Source organism: Seriola lalandi, unplaced genomic scaffold (genome assembly GCF_002814215.2).
Source record: "Seriola lalandi dorsalis isolate HSWRI2012SDOR001 ecotype SW California unplaced genomic scaffold, Sedor1 jcf7180002054879, whole genome shotgun sequence".
Taxonomy (NCBI): Eukaryota; Metazoa; Chordata; class Actinopteri; order Carangiformes; family Carangidae; genus Seriola; species Seriola lalandi.
The window spans coordinates 1,277,178-1,294,011 of NW_019525432.1; the positions used below are offsets into that span (position 1 = coordinate 1,277,178).

Here is a 16,834-nt window from a genome sequence, read left to right on the forward strand (position 1 = left end):
TTCAATTGTCAGGGCACTTACGCACACTTATATAGCCTACATATGCAAATGCTGTAGTAATAAAAAAAAAAAACCTAAGTTTGGTACTTATTCCTCATCTTATCTTTGACTGAAATTTTAACTACTCTATACTAGTAGTTTTAACTACTCACGCATACAGTGACAGACACACTGATGTAAGGTGAGGAAATTATTTCATGGAAGAAATGTCCATCATTTATCTTGATGCCATGTCAATATTGTTTTTTTAATCACTTCCATGCCTATAAAACACAAGATTCAGTTGAACTGAATTGATTTCATTGCTGAGGGTGTTCTAGAGGGGCGGGAACAATTAGGGAGTCAGAGGTGATTGGCCGAAGATGGCGAGACTTGCCCTTAGTCGGGACGCTGATTGGTCAGACCGAGGCAGGTCCCGCCCACGGGTGGCGCCTTGAACCTGCTGTATGTTGAAGCGTTGCGTTCAACCAGTGTTGAGTTTAGAGGGTCTCTGTCTACCGGGGTGACAAGTCCGAGCACAGGAGCAACCGACGGGACGTAGCAGCCGTTAGAAGAAAAACCCACACTTTTCGTCGTTTCACCGCTGGATACGTAACTCGGCCTGGGGTTGGATTAACTTAAAACCACTCTTTTTTTAGTTTTTCTTTTTTGCTTTGAATTTGCTTTAGAAGACACAGCAACTCACCGAAGACAATGGGATCCCAGTCATCTAAGGGAGAGGTGGCCGCCGAGGCAAACGCTGCCGCCGCTGATGCTGCAGCTGTCAAAACCAACGGACAGGTAATTGCACTCAACTCACCCGCTATTACTGTCTCCGTGTCTTTATTTTACAATAGAGATGATTGGAAATGGATAAAAGTTGTATTTATCACACGCCAGTTTTCTCAAATTTAGTCGACGCAGAATTGATTAAACTTGAATGTGAGGATAAGTCAGGTGGGGCTTTGAGCATCACCGTCTCCTGCTGATGGGCTGGTCACAGAAACCCCCCATAACTTCCACAAAAATGAGCCAGAGTGGTGTTGTTATGTAGGATAAGTTCAAAGTGAGTATGTGTTTATCTGTGACTGAGGTCTAACCTAATATCCGCACAACGTGTTTGATAGTGCCAGGCTTAAAGGGGGAGGGGGTCAGCTTGAGCGCACGTAGGCAGTCTACTACTCCTCCCTTTATAAAATACAAGCCTGGGTGTCGTCTGGACGACTGATTTACATACTGGGAATTTCCGAAATTCAGGTAGTGAGACGTTGTGGGGTGAGAGAAATCACACATTTAGTCATTAATTTGTTACTGTTATAGGATCATTATGAATGCAAATTACCGCCACACTTAATGAGTGACACAAAATCTGACTTGTTTTAAGAATTAATTGATAATTGAGATTTTTAAATATCAGTGATTAATTCGGGAGAAAAAAAAACCATCAATTAAAGTGTTTTCATTCTTACATCGATGAGCTCCAGCCTTGTCTTTGTTGAGCCGATGTCTGTCTGGTACCTTAGGCGGTCTGTGAGGAGCTACCGCCGCCTATCGCCTGATTAGGGTACTGCAAGGCGTCGCCTCTGAGCAGGCGACACAGTGGTTAATTGATGAGCACGACGATGTGCCGAAAAGAAAGGAGAAATCCTCAACATAAATCGGCCCTCTATGTATTTTATGCATGTGAATGGATGTTTCTTCAAAGAAATGTTACTTATCTTGTGACACTTTTGTTTCTTAACCTTTTTCCAGGAGAATGGACATGTGAAAACCAATGGCGATGTCTCTACAAAGCCTGATGGGGATGCTGCTGCCACCAATGGCTCAGCCGAGGCAGCCAAGGAGTCTGAAGCCGGTGCAGGAGGCGACGCTATTGAGCCGGCACCTGCTGCAGATGGAGATGCTGCCAAACCTGAGGGTGAGGCTGCAGCTAAGGAGACCCCCAAGAAGAAGAAGAAGAAGTTCTCCCTGAAGAAGTCCTTCAACTTCAAACTGAATCTGAAGAAGAGCAAGAAAAGTGAGGCTGTCAAAGAGGAAGCGCCTGCCGCCACCCCCTCTGAGGAGAAGCCCGCTGAGAATGGAGATGCCGCTCCCGCAGAGGAGAAGAAGGAGGAAGAGGTGAAAGAGGAGGCTGCCGCTGCAGCCGAGGCCCCGAAGGCAGAGGAGGCTCCAGCTAAAGAGGAGGCCCCCAAGGAGGAGGCCAAGGAGGCAGCTGCTCCGGCCCCTGAGGCCACAAAACCAACAGAGGAGAGCAGCTCGACCCCCGCTCCCTCTGAAAAGAAAGAGTGATTGTACCTTTAGCTCATAATGAACTGGGTGAACTGTTTTTCAAGAGAGAGAGAGAAAATTTAAGAGTATATATATATATTTATATATATATGTGTATATGTATACATATGTATATGGATATATGTATATGTAAATATATACACATGTATGTGAGAGACTCCTTCGACGTGCCACTTTTCGTCATGATAACAAGACGACAGACTAGATTCACTAGATCACTTCCCTGGTTACTGCTCGACATCTGGACCTGGACTGAGTTTTGAGGCTGTGGGTTGGTCGCTATGTGGAAAATGGATTTTGGTGGCTAGAATGCGAGCTAATGATACCATGAAGTATAGACGGATGAAGGATGGATGGAGAAGGATGGAGCATCTTTTCCCTGAAAATCTACAAAAGAAGATGCCTCCTTGCTGAAGGAATGAAGCTAGATGAGATACTAGGACACCACCACCACTTGAAATGACTGTTAAATAGTGAAAAAAAAAAAAGAAATCAGAAAATTAAGAGACTTGCCAACTTTTTACATTCCTATATTTTAACCCAAATTTGAAGTATTTTGTGGTGTATTATAGAGAACCATCTTAAAGATTCAGAGAAGCTATGTCTTGTTTGTTTAAAGAAAAAAAAATAGACGATTTTGATTTTTACCTTACTATGAAAAAAGAACACTTAAGCTTGCTATGTTCACTGTTGCGGTTTGATATGAAGCAGAGTTGTTTATCTGTCGTGTGTGAGCCTGAATCTGCTTTGTCTCTGTAAATACATTGGATTGATTTCTGTTCTTTATTTTGCTAATGTTGACAGATGTTCCTGGTTTTATTGTAAAGTTGATAATGGTAAATAAATGTTGGTTACCTGCCGGCGTATGTGTCTTTACGGTTATTTGAATCATGCATCACATTTGTTATTACAAAGTAGTGTACCTTAATGACAGGGTCTGGAGCCTGCCTGTCATATAAAACATTTTATTGCACTCTAGTATCAACTAAAAGCCACCAGCAGAAGTCTAATAGCAGCACGGTAAGGGATACAGGATTTGAAATTATCCAATTATCATAACAGTGGAAACTGAAGAGACAGTTTAAAGCCTGATGCTCCATTGACTTCGGCATTTCACATTGTTCTGGTGTCTCCATGTTAGACAAATGAAAGTACAAAGAAAAAATCTTAAACTGGAGCAGTTACACTACTGACCTCAAAGACTGATTTAAAGCTAAACTATGTAACTTTTGAAAGATGAAATTACACATTCTGCCTTTTAGAAATTAAAAGTTGAACTCATAAGATATAAAATACACTCTCAGTTTAATGCACTCTGGTCTGGTATGACCAGTATTTGAAGGGGTACCATGGCTACAAGGGCTGTTATTCAGCGAAAGTGACAGTTTCACTTAGATATACAAGTCATTTTCATAAGTAAAGGCTTTTTTCAAGAACTGCGACATTAGTGAATAATACAACCCCAGCCGGATACAGTACAGGGTAAGAAACTGGTACATTACAGCAGGACGTGATAAGGTTTATTAGCCCTATATTTCTATCAATTGCAACCCAGAAAATCTCAATAGGCTAAACACATCAATAAAGTTTTATTCTTCTCATTCATGTAATTATTAGCCATTATTGGACTGACACTCCTTCCGGTCCAGCTTTAAACAAACACAAAAAAGGTAATAATTTAACAAAAAACAATGATCCACCATTCACTATAAAAGCAAAAGCCTAGTATTTTAAATCCTATAGGATTAGGTGTGAAATTTATTACACGTGGCTCTCCTCATAATCTCATAATCTGTGATTTTCTCTGAAACAGGAAACACCCACATGCTTCTGGGTGATTGGTTTGGAGATAACTGAACACATCAACATTACATTGTTAGCTCCAATGATCCCTGACCCTCTATTAGACTTGTGGCCCTGAGATCAGCACCATTACGCCGATCCCCCACCCCCCTCCTCCTTCACATGTACAGTATATCCTCCATTTGAAGGCGAGCATGCTCCTGAACATGGCTAACTGAACACAGCAGTCCTGCTCTGAGGGAACTGACCTAGTTCACATGGTGATATGATGAATTGAGATCTGAGCTACATTTGGACCCAGGCTTCAAACAATTCTGAATTATTTAAACAAATCTAGAGCTCCCACTTCATATATCTTTTTTCCTCTTGTAGCAGATGCATTTGTTAACCTTTAATTGTATTTTTTTCAAGTAACAGTCTTTAAATTGCAGGCAAAATCATTGCAAGACAAAGTGAATCTGTGTAAAATCTTTCATAAAACCTTACACCGTACACAAGGAAGTAGGAGCAGTAAGCTGTAAATTATTCATGACTGCTCCACAATGAGAGTGTTTTGTTTATTCTCTACATCACTGTTTTGTTTGCACTGCATACTATACATGAGATTCTGTGACTGATTACTTCAGAGGTACTGCGTCTCTCATTTAGCAGAAACAGGGTCTGCAGAGTTGTAAGTCAAACAGAGGTGATCTTATACTGTCACCTAGTGGCCATTACATGCAGTGGCACAGAGCTGATCACCTATTGTCTGTTTTTTTAATCTGTTCTACCACTGTTCTAGGCCTGCATCAATATGCATAATGAGTCTAACCGAACACTGCAGTATAAAATAGAACAATATATATTATATATCATATATTATATTTCATGCATTCTTAAACTTACATTTAGAGTTGTGCAGAAACACATAAGAACATGTTATATTATTTGCAGCATTTGACTGCATGGCCTAGTAGTGCCTTCTTAATGTCTACCCAGGGATATCTGATAGTTAATTTAAGGGCCATTCTGTTTTTTCTCTGTTTCTATGTGATACAATTTGTATTTAAGGCATGGAGGGCAATATTGAATTGAATTGAGGTAGGATAAATAACTCACTATTAATAAAATAAAATAAAATAAAATGAAATATCAAAAATATTATAAAATGGCAACTAAATAAAATATTGGTGACATTGGTGTATCCCCAGTGGAGTATCCTCCTTGAGACCTCCCTGCAAAGAAGAGAAAAGAAGTTGTTCATGCATGTCATTAACTAATTATTTACGTTAACTGATTCATTAACTGTTGCTGGACATTACAAGTCACCCATAGCTATTTTACTCACGTCTACATCACTGACTGAAACACAAAACACTTGTGCTCTGTGGGCAATAAGTTACAGTCTAGACACTGTCTGGTTGTAGCTGCAGTCTCGGCGGTCCTCGGTTTGTAAAGCCGGCGCCTCCCAGTCGGGCGGTTGAGCATCTGCGATTGGTTGACAAGAACTCAGCGCGAGCTCCCCAGTGCAAGAGAGGAACCGGTGGGCACGAATCAGTGGGGTAATTGGTGTAAAATGGCGCTGTCTCAAGGAACAAAGAAAAAAGTTTGCTATTACTATGACGGTAAATATACATCTTGTGCATCTCGGATTCTTTATCAGATGAAGTGGCCTTGAAGGCGTGTAAATGTTCAGGAAATTTTTACACGTATTCGTTTTTTAAAAAGTGTGCCGTACCACCAAGCTAGCTAGCCGGTGTAGCGAGCTAACGCTAGCTTCCTCGATTGGCTAAGTAGCCTATTTTAGCTACATGCTATGCTTAGCTGGCATTTAGCTTAAAAGTGCACGCAGTATATCAGCCGGTGTTCACCTCACTTTAACGTTATCCAACGACGAGACCGATTTCCTTACTTTATTACAGCATTTTGTTGCAATGTGAGTTGTGCATGTGAGCTAATTTGATCATTCTGGGATCATAGACGACCCGTCAAGCTAACCGGCGCTCACATCAGTGTTCCCCCCAACTTGCTAACAACTTCCAAGAAGTGGGGGACCGATGCTCTGGTTGCCAGAGTTTGATTATTTAGCGAAAAGTTTTCGTGCAAATAATCATTTGCGCGTAAGGGCAGTCCTATTGCATTTTACTTTTCTGTTATGCATAAATATTAAAAAGAAAATGCCATGTGCATAGTACATGTAGGATGGTTTAGCTGCCTCAACGCCTGGCTCCAATCTTTTGTGTTGGCAAACATATAGGACAGGTAGAAATGATAAAAAGAGAAATTAAAGCTACAGTCAAGAAAAAAGTACCATCTTCTAGTATTTATTCCTTAATTTTTAATATATCTGCGTTTACAGTGTACTACTCGCTATAGGTATAACAGGTGAACAGCTCATTAAAGTCACAATAAAACTGTTCGGTGTGTTGGACTTAGGCCAAATTGAAAACTGGATGGCTTTGATTTATTTATTTTTTTTTAAGATATGCAACATTTGCAGATATTTGCAGATTTTTGAATGGAGTTTGGCATAACGACATAATAGTGGGTTTTAAGGTTAATTTTGTCATGTAAAATAATCTGTAATTTTTTTTTCCTTCAAGGTGATGTGGGAAACTATTACTATGGCCAGGGCCATCCCATGAAACCCCACAGGATCCGCATGACACACAACCTCCTCCTCAATTATGGACTGTATAGGAAAATGGAGATCTATGTGAGTTAGACCACTCAACACAAGCCTCAGACACTTTTAGATGCACACACTTTACATTTCACTGTTTCTCAAGCACTAACCACACCAACTGTATTCTTTAAAGCGAGGGGTGTCAAAAACCTGACCCCTTAATTGAGACAAGTATGTTTTGACAAGAGTTTCCAATGTGATGCTTCATATCACACAAACATTAATTCTCCGTCTCTTAAATTGCTTTGTCAAGATGTTACATGACAGGTCAGGTGGTGATTACTGCATATTAGGGCTGTAATGATTCTCCAAATCCATGGTTTGGTTCAGACCTTGATCTTTGAATCAGGGTTGGGGGTTCAAGCACACATCTGACGAAACAAAAGGGTGCAGGTCTAAACAGCTCTTTCTCAGTGTTTTTCCACTGTGTGGAGTGTGAAAGTAAATGACTGATCATTTCAGCTTATGCATTACTTCCCATATTTTCTATGTAGACTTATAGTTTCCTAACCTTGAATAACGAGATATGAAACCTTAGCTAAAGACAAAGTCAGTCATTTTTTCATTAGCTGATCTTAACAGAGAACATGTTTCTAGTGACATTGGTTTGTGTGTGTGCTTTTGGAGACTAAAGTCGCTTTAGCTGCAGGGAAAGACCTTGGAGCAAAACTTTGGTCACAATGGATTCAATGCAAGATGACAGCAGAAAGCTGTGTTAAAACAGATGTTATAATGTGTTTAATTGGAACTGACTGTTTAAGAAGTTGCTAACATTAGCCAGTAAGTCACATTAACAGAAGCTGATGCATTGGGAGTTATGTTGCGTCTTTTGTAGAACATAAATTCAGAAGTGTGAATGCCACCCTGAAGGGTTCGACACCTATTGAATGGGATAGTTTGTGACTGTTAGATGTTGTGCTCATATTTTATTGGCTACTGCAAATATAAAAAACACAAACACTTTAAGTTATATATAAGTTATAAGTTATATATATAATCTATATAGTCTTAGAATTTTTGGTTAACATTGTACATGGGTAAATGAATTTAGACTTAACAATCTAAGACCAACCAAAACATGTAAAGTGTGTTTTTACTGATAAAAACTATTACTGACAAACAGAGAACTTCCAACCCTCACTTTTTTCCTTATTACCTGTCTGTCTGTTTCCAGAGACCACACAAAGCCAGTGGTGAGGAGATGACAAAATACCACAGTGACGACTACATTAAGTTCCTGAGGTCCATCCGACCAGACAACATGTCTGAGTACAGCAAACAGATGCAGAGATGTGAGTGTTTGCTTTTCTTCCAACAGACGCGGAAGTTTTCTCACTGTCCACATGTGTTAAATCTGTCTGTCCTGTTCTTTTCCTCACAGTCAATGTCGGAGAGGACTGTCCAGTGTTTGATGGTCTGTTTGAGTTTTGCCAGCTCTCGACAGGTGGCTCTGTCGGTACGTTACCACAACTACACTAACAATAATCATTCTGACATCTTCAATTTTGATTAGTTACTTGTGTGACTTCACAATGGAGTCTTGGATGGAGTTAATTAAGAATAATTTGAGCCATTTGGAGGGTCTGTTCACACAGAACTGTCCAGATGTTTCTCAGAAAAGTTGTAATTGACTTTTTTTTTTACTCTGTTCATTCCTTCCTGTAGCTGGAGCAGTGAAGCTGAACAAGCAGCAGACAGATATCGCCATCAACTGGGCCGGTGGACTCCACCACGCCAAGAAGTCTGAGGCCTCCGGTTTCTGCTACGTCAATGACATTGTCCTGGCCATCCTCGAGCTGCTCAAGTAAGCTGGGCGTCACTACTGCTACTTCTTTTTAAACATAACTATCCTATTTTCTCCACCGGTCTGACAGATCTATTTGTTTATTTGGACCCAAAAGGAATCTGGCATGTACATTTTTGATTATGATTTAGCTGGATTGCATCTATACCTGCCATGGAGCTTTATGTCTCTATGTTCCTTCCATGCCAAACACCAGATTGCTGCCTTTTGCAATTTTCTTTCTTTCTTTCTTTATGCCTTATCAAAGATGGCATAAGGGCCTTGTTTGCTCACTCTCCATCCATCAATATAATCTTTTCAGTCTGTCTGAACTTTTGACCTGTTTGATTTGCATGAGAATTTATTTGGTTTTAGTTAAACATACAGCATTTTCACTTTGCTGTTTAGGTAGCTGAACAGATGTTTGCATAAGTAGATGCATCTGAACCTTTTGTACAGAGGGATTAGATATTTTTTCACTGAAGATGCAAACCATGCTAACATTTATGTATAACATTGTAGCTGGTGTATGTTTTATTTTGTCTGTCAGAGAACTTGAATCTGTCTTAATGTGTCATTAACTGAATTCTCTGTTCTGCCTAGGTACCACCAGAGGGTGTTATACATAGACATTGACATCCACCACGGTGATGGAGTGGAGGAGGCCTTTTACACCACAGACAGGGTCATGACTGTCTCTTTCCACAAGTATGGGGAGTACTTCCCTGGCACTGGAGACCTGAGAGTTAGTTGTCTGTTTGTTCTGATTTTGCTTCTAAAAACCAAGTTGTCATTACACGTGCACAGGGCAGTAATGCAGTGATGTGTTCAATCTGTGCAGGACATCGGAGCTGGAAAGGGCAAGTACTACGCAGTAAACTACCCACTTAGAGACGGCATTGATGATGAGTCCTATGAAGCCATCTTCAAACCGGTATGTTTGTTTTTTTATTATGTAATCACCATAATCACACTCTTTCTCGAAACAAGAGTTTTAATTGTGTGTGTGTGTGTGTGCGTGTGTGTGTTTAGATCATGGCTAAAGTAATGGAGATGTATCAGCCAAGTGCTGTGGTACTGCAGTGTGGAGCTGATTCTCTTTCTGGAGACAGACTGGGCTGCTTCAATCTCACCATCAAAGGTATAAACACCTCACACACACAAAAAAAAAAAAAAACTCTGAAAAACCTTTGTATTGTTGAGAGTGTAACATGAGTGTGTGTTGACTCTTCCAGGCCATGCCAAATGTGTTGAGTACATCAAAAGTTTCAACCTGCCTCTGCTGATGCTGGGCGGTGGTGGCTACACCATTCGTAATGTGGCCCGCTGCTGGACTTACGAAACAGCTGTCGCCTTGGACTGCTCCATCCCCAACGAGCTGCCGTACAATGATTACTTTGAGTACTTTGGGCCTGACTTCAAGCTGCACATCAGCCCGTCCAACATGACCAACCAGAACACCAACGAGTACCTGGAGAAGATCAAGCAGCGTCTGTTTGAAAACCTCCGCATGCTGCCTCACGCCCCTGGTGTCCAGATGCAGGCTATCCCAGAGGATGCCCCCCACCCAGACAGCGGGGACGAGGATGAGGAGGACCCCGACAAGCGCGTCTCTAGTAAGAGACAAATATAGGCTCAGAATTCTCTTAACGTTGGGTCACAGAAAGCATGGGAGTTGACTGTGGTCAAGTTCTACTCTGTGAACTGTGCCTGTTGTGTTCTGTGCTTTCAGTCCGGGCCCACGACAAGAGGATAGCCTGTGAGGAGGAGTTCTCTGACTCTGAGGACGAAGCTGAGGGGCAGGGAGGAGGCCGCAGGAACGCAGCCAACCACAAGAAGGCAAAACGAGTGAAGAAGGAGGAAGAGAAGGAAGGAGAGGAAAAGAAAGGTAAGACTGATTCAAAAGACAACCTTGTATTTGTAGATTAACTAACAAGTATTATTATTATTATAATTATTATTATTTTTAATATTATCTTGATTTGTCCTGTTGCTTTGATCCCTAGAAGTGAAAGAGGAAGAGAAGGAGGAAGAGAAGATGGACACGTCAGGGTAAGAGAAATACATATTCATTGTATTTTATAAATGAATATTTTTATGTGGAAACATGCAATTTGTGACACCATACCTCCGGCTTGGAGCCATTTATTTATTATATTCTCTACATAAACTATACATTTGGAAATGGCAACTGTGCTACCTTTGGTGGATTTTTGTGTGATGAGTATGATCTAGTGACATAAGGTCTAGCACTATAAATCTCACAATAAACAGAAAGCTATCCTTCAAAGCTGTATAATAATTAGTGCACTTACTTGAAGTGCAAAACTGGTGGATAGTGCTGGACAGCATGGACAAAAATGTCGTCGTAAAATTTTCATATCAGCCATTATTAGTTATTATCATAAGTGTCAAATCATTATTATAGTTTAGTATACTTTATAGTATTGTTAAAAGACTGATTTTTGCTCCCAAAAGTTGAAGAAACCAGATTGGGATTTGTGGTTTGAAAGATTTGTTTTATGTTTACAACATTCAAAACAATTGGTGATAAAATGTAACTTAATTAATTTAAAACCTAATTTACGAAAAGCATTCCTCTTCCTGCAGCGTGACTGGCAGTTTTATTTTTGTGCATGCTGGATTTTGACGTTTTTATGCCTTACTATGCTATGTCGTTTTTTATGCCATAGTATATTATGACGTTTTTGTGACTTGCTATACTATGACGTTTTTGTGACTTGCTGTTTTTATACCTTACTATACTATGTCGTTTTTTATACCTTATTATACTATGACGTTTTTTATGCCTTACTATACTATGTTTTTGACGTTTTTATGCCTTACTATACTATGATGTTTTTATGCCTTACTATACTATGTTTTTATGAAGTTTTCATCCCCTACTATACTATGATGTTTTTATGCCTTACTATACTAAGTTGTCGCTATGACGTTTTTATAACTTACTACTCTATGACTTTTTTGTGACCGACTATAATATGTTTTTAATGCCTTACTATACTATAACGTTTTTTGGCTTATTATGACGGTTTTATGCCTTAATATACTATGTTTTTTTATGCCTTACTATACTGTACCGTTTTTTATGCCTTACTATACTGTGATGTTTTTATACCTTAATACACTGACTTTTTTATGCCTTACTATACTATGATATTTTTATGCCTTACTTTACTAAGACGTTTTTATCCCTTACTATACTAAGACGTTTTTATCCCTTACTATACTAAGACGTTTTTATCCCTTACTATACTAAGACGTTTTTATGCCTTACTATACTATGACGTTTTTGTGACTTACAATATGTTTTTTATGCCTCACTATACTATGATATTTTTATGACGTTTTTATGCCTTACTATTCTATGGCGTTTTTGGGACTTACTATAATAGTTTTTTATACCTTACTATATTATGACTTTTTTATGCCTTATTATTCTATGACGTTTTTATGCCTTACTATACTAAGTTGTTGCTATGACGTTTTTATACCTTACTACTCTATGACTTTTTTGTGACTGACTATATGTTTTTAATGCCTTACTATACTATGACGTTTTTGTGACTTTTTTATGCCTTACTATACTATGACTTTTTTATGCCTTACTATACTATGACATTTTTATACCTTACTATACTATGACGTTTTTGTGACTTATAATATGTTTTTTATGCCTCTATACTATGAAATTTTTATGACGTTTTTATGCCCTATTATTCTATGGCGTTTTTGGGACTTACTATAATAGTTTTTTATGCCTTACTATACTAAGTTGTCGCTATGACGTTTTTATACCTTACTACTCTATGACTTTTGTCACCGACTATAATATGTTTTTAATGCCTTACTATACTATAACGTTTTTTGGCTTATTATGACGGTTTTATGCCTTAATATACTATGTTTTTTTATGCCTTACTATACTGTACCGTTTTTTATGCCTTACTATACTGTGATGTTTTTATACCTTAATACACTGACTTTTTTATGCCTTACTATACTATGATATTTCTATGCCTTACTTTACTAAGACGTTTTTATCCCTTACTATACTAAGACGTTTTTATGCCTTACTATACTAAGACGTTTTTATCCCTTACTATACTAAGACGTTTTTATGCCTTACTATACTATGGCGTTTTTGGGACTTACTATAATAGTTTTTTATACCTTACTATATTATGACTTTTTTATGCCCTACTATACTATGACGTTTTTGTGACTTACAATATGTTTTTTATGCCTCACTATACTATGATATTTTTATGACTTTTTTATGCCTTATTATTCTATGACGTTTTTATGCCTTACTATACTAAGTTGTTGCTATGACGTTTTTATACCTTACTACTCTATGACTTTTTTGTGACTGACTATATGTTTTTAATGCCTTACTATACTATGACGTTTTTGTGACTTTTTTATGCCTTACTATACTATGACTTTTTTATGCCTTACTATACTATGACATTTTTATACCTTACTATACTATGACGTTTTTGTGACTTATAATATGTTTTTTATGCCTCTATACTATGAAATTTTTATGACGTTTTTATGCCCTATTATTCTATGGCGTTTTTGGGACTTACTATAATAGTTTTTTATGCCTTACTATACTAAGTTGTCGCTATGACGTTTTTATACCTTACTACTCTATGACTTTTGTGACTGACTATAATAAGTTTTTAATGCCTTACTATACTATAACGTTTTTTGGCTTATTGTGACGGGTTTATGCCTTAATATACTATATTTTTTTACGCCTTACTATACTGTGACGATTTTATGCCTTAATACACTGACTTTTTTATGCCTTACTATACTATGACATTTTTATGCCTTACTATACTATGGCGTTTTTGGGACTTACTATAATAGTTTTTTATGCCTTACTATACTATGATGTTTTTATGATGTTTTCATGCCCTACTATACTATGACGTTTTTATACCTTACTATACTATGACTTTTTTATGCCTTATTATTCTATGACGTTTTTATGCCTTACTATACTAAGTTGTTGCTATGACGTTTTTTATGCCTTACTATACTAAGTTGTTGCTATGACGTTTTTATACCTTACTACTCTGACTTTTTTGTGACTGACTATAATATGTTTTTAATGCCTTACTATACTATGATGTTTTTTATGCCTTACTGTCATATTTCCTTTTCATTACTTACTATACTACAAGGTCTTTTGTGACTTACTTTTGGGCTCCCTTTCCTCAGAGATTGAAGGTGGCATCTTCCTGCGGTTAATTCTCACCACAAAAATTTGTTTTTTGGGTGGAATCAAAGTGTCAGGCTGCTTGAATAGAAACCTTGCTTATCAAAAAAGACATAGTTTTTCTTACACTCCTGAGGCCCATTGCAGGACATTTCTTCCGAGTCGCGGGGACAAAACATTTATAATAGACCATAGCTTCTCATCTTATTAGAAGCTCCAATTGTATAAATGAAGAACAGTGATAAAATGCCACTTAACAGCTGAAATGATATTTGAACTTTAGGAAAGATCAAAGTATCTGTGTGGTTTATTTAAAACTATGCTGGTCTCAGCCGTTGCAGTAAAAGGAACTTACCTTGCTGATTGCTTTAAATTCTTGTCCATTTATGTTTCAGACCAAAAGAAGAGGTGAAGACAACTTGAAGTTAAGGACAAGGAGAAAGTCATGGTTGTACTGTTGTTCTCAAGCCCCACTGATTCCTATACTCTCCTCCTATGACGATAGGAGCTTCTTGTATTCCTGTTTTATTATGTATTAAGGGCAAACCTGGTTTACATTGTATTATTTGCATTTGTTTCTGACCTCAGTGAAGCACCAGTTGTGTGGGTGTTGACCACAAAGTTTACAGTCTCGTCAGAGTTCAATGATAAAACATGAATTTCTGATGTGTTTCCCCTTATGTTGTGTGCCCTGTGTAAACTACCCCACCCACCTGGAGCTCCATATAGTCCAAAACAAATGCCATGAATCCTTTCCAGCTGTTGTGTGAACCAGGTGTGCTTTAATGTGAAGAAAACCACCCAGAGCGTTACTGCTCCTATTATGTCAATTCAGATTTAACTTGTTGTGGGGCCCATGCTAAAATACCTGCAGAGATGTAGATGATGTTAAAGTCTAGTGCTTACATGCAAAGAGGCTTTTGTTAGTTTTGAAACATCTATTTATGATACTGTTAGAATAACCAGCATTTCACAAACTGATGTTTGGCTTGCTGTGTTAATTTACCAGTGAATGCATGTTTAGAATGATCTCGCCTTTAGCATGTACATATTACTCTCCCTTTGCCCAGACAGTCCCCACTTTTCAGACAGTCCCTAGTCTCTGCTCAGTAAGTTATTTTAAATCATGAATACACGGTCTGTCCCTTTTAGCCCATTTTCTTATGAATATCTGGTCAGTGTTTTTCCTTTTTCTTCCTGAATTGTTTGTATGTTCATGTGTGAATGGGTGTGAACCTCTTCAGAGGGTTATGATGGGAAGTGAATGACCTGTTTTAGATATTTTGTATCATTATACATAAAGGTGGAGTGAGCTGAGAAAATGGCCCTCTACATGTGGTTGTTTGGAGTTCTATCCTTGTGAAATGTGCATTATCATAACTTTGTTATAAAAAAATAAAGAAAACTGATCTACATTTGTGTTCTGATTTCATCATTTACAATGATCTAACCAGAAAAACTGAAATCCTTGTGCAGGTTGCAGGTTCAGGTTGTCATGTTATGGTTTGATACCTTTCAGCAGATAATTCAGACTGGTTTTGGGTAGCATGAACAAAATATCAAAATGTTTTCCTCCACCTCATACTATGGTCTCAAAACAGAAATCCTACCACAGCTGTTTTGTTTTGTAAACATGTTATTTCTTATGGTACCAATATACATTGACAGTTGTTGAATGACTTGGAGTTACAGAGCTCACACAGACATGACTTCAATAAGTAATTTAATGAGTTTTCATGGTGGAATGGCTTACAACAGTTAATAATTCAAATTCTACTTAGTTGCAGAATCAGATTAAATAAACTTCAGGAATCAGGGAGTGTGGCTTAAAGTCCAGTCACATTAGCTTTGCAGATCCAGGGTACAAAAATCGGAACTCTTATGCTTCTGATCCCACCGAGACAGTTTCCAAGCAATGCTACAAAAATGATTTTAAAAAAACACCACACTCTTGTCACTGAGATGCAGTCACAAAACCCTTGTGACCACTTCTTTATTTGAAGTAAGCTGACTGTGACTCTAGTCCAATACTCCCTCTTCCTGACTGGGCTGAGTGTGATGGTAGTTGAAGCTGTGGGGTTCAGGAGCCTGACCATTTAAGCCTCCAGCTCAAAGTCAAAGTACTGTGGGTCAAAGTAATGAATCCTTACATATCCGTCTTCTCCTCCACTGCTGTAACTGTAGACAATAACAACAGCAGGAGAAACACATCAGCACAGTGACAACACATAAAGCAGACTGGACTGGACTTCTTTATGTTTTAGAGCAGCGTATTTTTAAAGGCACATTCGTCTCTTACCTCTTGCCATCAGGGTGGAATGCCACACAATTGATGGGGCCAAAATGACCTTTCACCCTTCCAAACTCCTCTTCATAGGCAGCATGGAAGAACCTGAGGATAGAAAACAAAAGGTGGGTGGGTTTTTAAGCCTTACTATGATATTTGTATGCCTTGCTATACTATGACGTTTTTTTGACATTCTTATGCCTTAGTTTATTATGAGGTTTTTTCATACCTTACTATACTATGATGCTTTTATGACATTTTATGACAGTCTTATGCCTTAGTATACTATAAAGTTGTTTCACGTTTTTATGCCTTACTATATTACGTTTTTTGGCGTTTTTATGCCTTACTATTACATTTTTCATGCCTTACTATACTATGACATCTTTTCATGTTTTTATGCCTTACTATAGTAACATTTTTTATGCCTTAGTATACTATGACGTTTTTGGGCGTTTTTATGCCTTACTATACTAACATTTTTTATGCCTTACTATACTATGACATCTTTTCATGTTTTTATGCCTTAGTATATTATGACGTTTTTTGGCTTTTTCATGCCTTACTATACTAACATTTTTTATGTCTTAGTATACTATGATGTTTTTTTGGCGTTTTTATGCCTTACTATACTATTACATTTTTCATGCCTTACTATACTATGACATCTTTTCATGTTTTTATGCCTTAGTATACTATTACATTTTTCATGCCTTACTATACTATGACATCTTTTCACGTTTTTATGCCTTACTATACTAACATTTTTTA

General features: G+C 38.0%; 3 protein-coding genes across 3 annotated transcripts in view; 2 read left to right on the top strand and 1 right to left on the bottom strand.

The window, feature by feature from the left end:
* Positions 1–472: 472 nt before the first annotated feature.
* Positions 473–3,130, top strand: marcksl1b (MARCKS-like 1b). The gene is made up of 2 exons (XM_023428523.2): positions 473–780; positions 1,732–3,130. Exons 1-2 carry the CDS (start codon positions 694–696, stop codon positions 2,266–2,268), a joined length of 624 nt encoding a protein of 207 aa, XP_023284291.1. The 5' UTR covers positions 473–693; the 3' UTR covers positions 2,269–3,130.
* A 2,423-nt stretch (positions 3,131–5,553) lies between these two features.
* Positions 5,554–15,191, top strand: LOC111671433 (putative histone deacetylase 1-B). Its single transcript, XM_023428518.2, has 12 exons — positions 5,554–5,675; positions 6,654–6,766; positions 7,911–8,028; positions 8,118–8,192; positions 8,402–8,540; positions 9,123–9,264; positions 9,361–9,453; positions 9,552–9,660; positions 9,755–10,135; positions 10,252–10,407; positions 10,526–10,571; positions 14,172–15,191. Exons 1-12 carry the CDS (start codon positions 5,627–5,629, stop codon positions 14,197–14,199), a joined length of 1,449 nt encoding a protein of 482 aa, XP_023284286.1. The 5' UTR covers positions 5,554–5,626; the 3' UTR covers positions 14,200–15,191.
* Positions 15,192–15,482: 291 nt separating this feature from the next.
* eif3i (eukaryotic translation initiation factor 3, subunit I) overlaps positions 15,483–16,834 on the bottom strand; it is a 13,236-nt gene continuing 11,884 nt past the window's right edge. Inside the window, exons 10-11 of the mRNA XM_023428520.2 lie at positions 16,076–16,168; positions 15,483–15,954 (exon numbers count right to left, since the gene is read on the bottom strand). Of these exons, the coding sequence (XP_023284288.1) occupies positions 15,873–15,954; positions 16,076–16,168 (175 nt within the window). The 3' untranslated portion in view covers positions 15,483–15,872. The remainder of the gene's footprint in view (positions 15,955–16,075; positions 16,169–16,834) is intronic.

What these genes read in the sequence shown, in the direction of transcription:
- marcksl1b (XM_023428523.2), top strand. Translation starts at nt 694, where the DNA reads ATGGGATCCCAGTCATCTAAGGGAGAGGTGGCCGCCGAGGCAAACGCT. An exon ending in CTGTCAAAACCAACGGACAG is followed by an intron (nt 781 to 1,731) that starts GTAATTGCACTC and finishes ACCTTTTTCCAG; the next exon opens with GAGAATGGACATGTGAAAAC.
- LOC111671433 (XM_023428518.2), top strand. Translation starts at nt 5,627, where the DNA reads ATGGCGCTGTCTCAAGGAACAAAGAAAAAAGTTTGCTATTACTATGAC. An exon ending in CTGGCACTGGAGACCTGAGA is followed by an intron (nt 9,265 to 9,360) that starts GTTAGTTGTCTG and finishes CAATCTGTGCAG; the next exon opens with GACATCGGAGCTGGAAAGGG. An exon ending in GGAAGGAGAGGAAAAGAAAG is followed by an intron (nt 10,408 to 10,525) that starts GTAAGACTGATT and finishes TTTGATCCCTAG; the next exon opens with AAGTGAAAGAGGAAGAGAAG.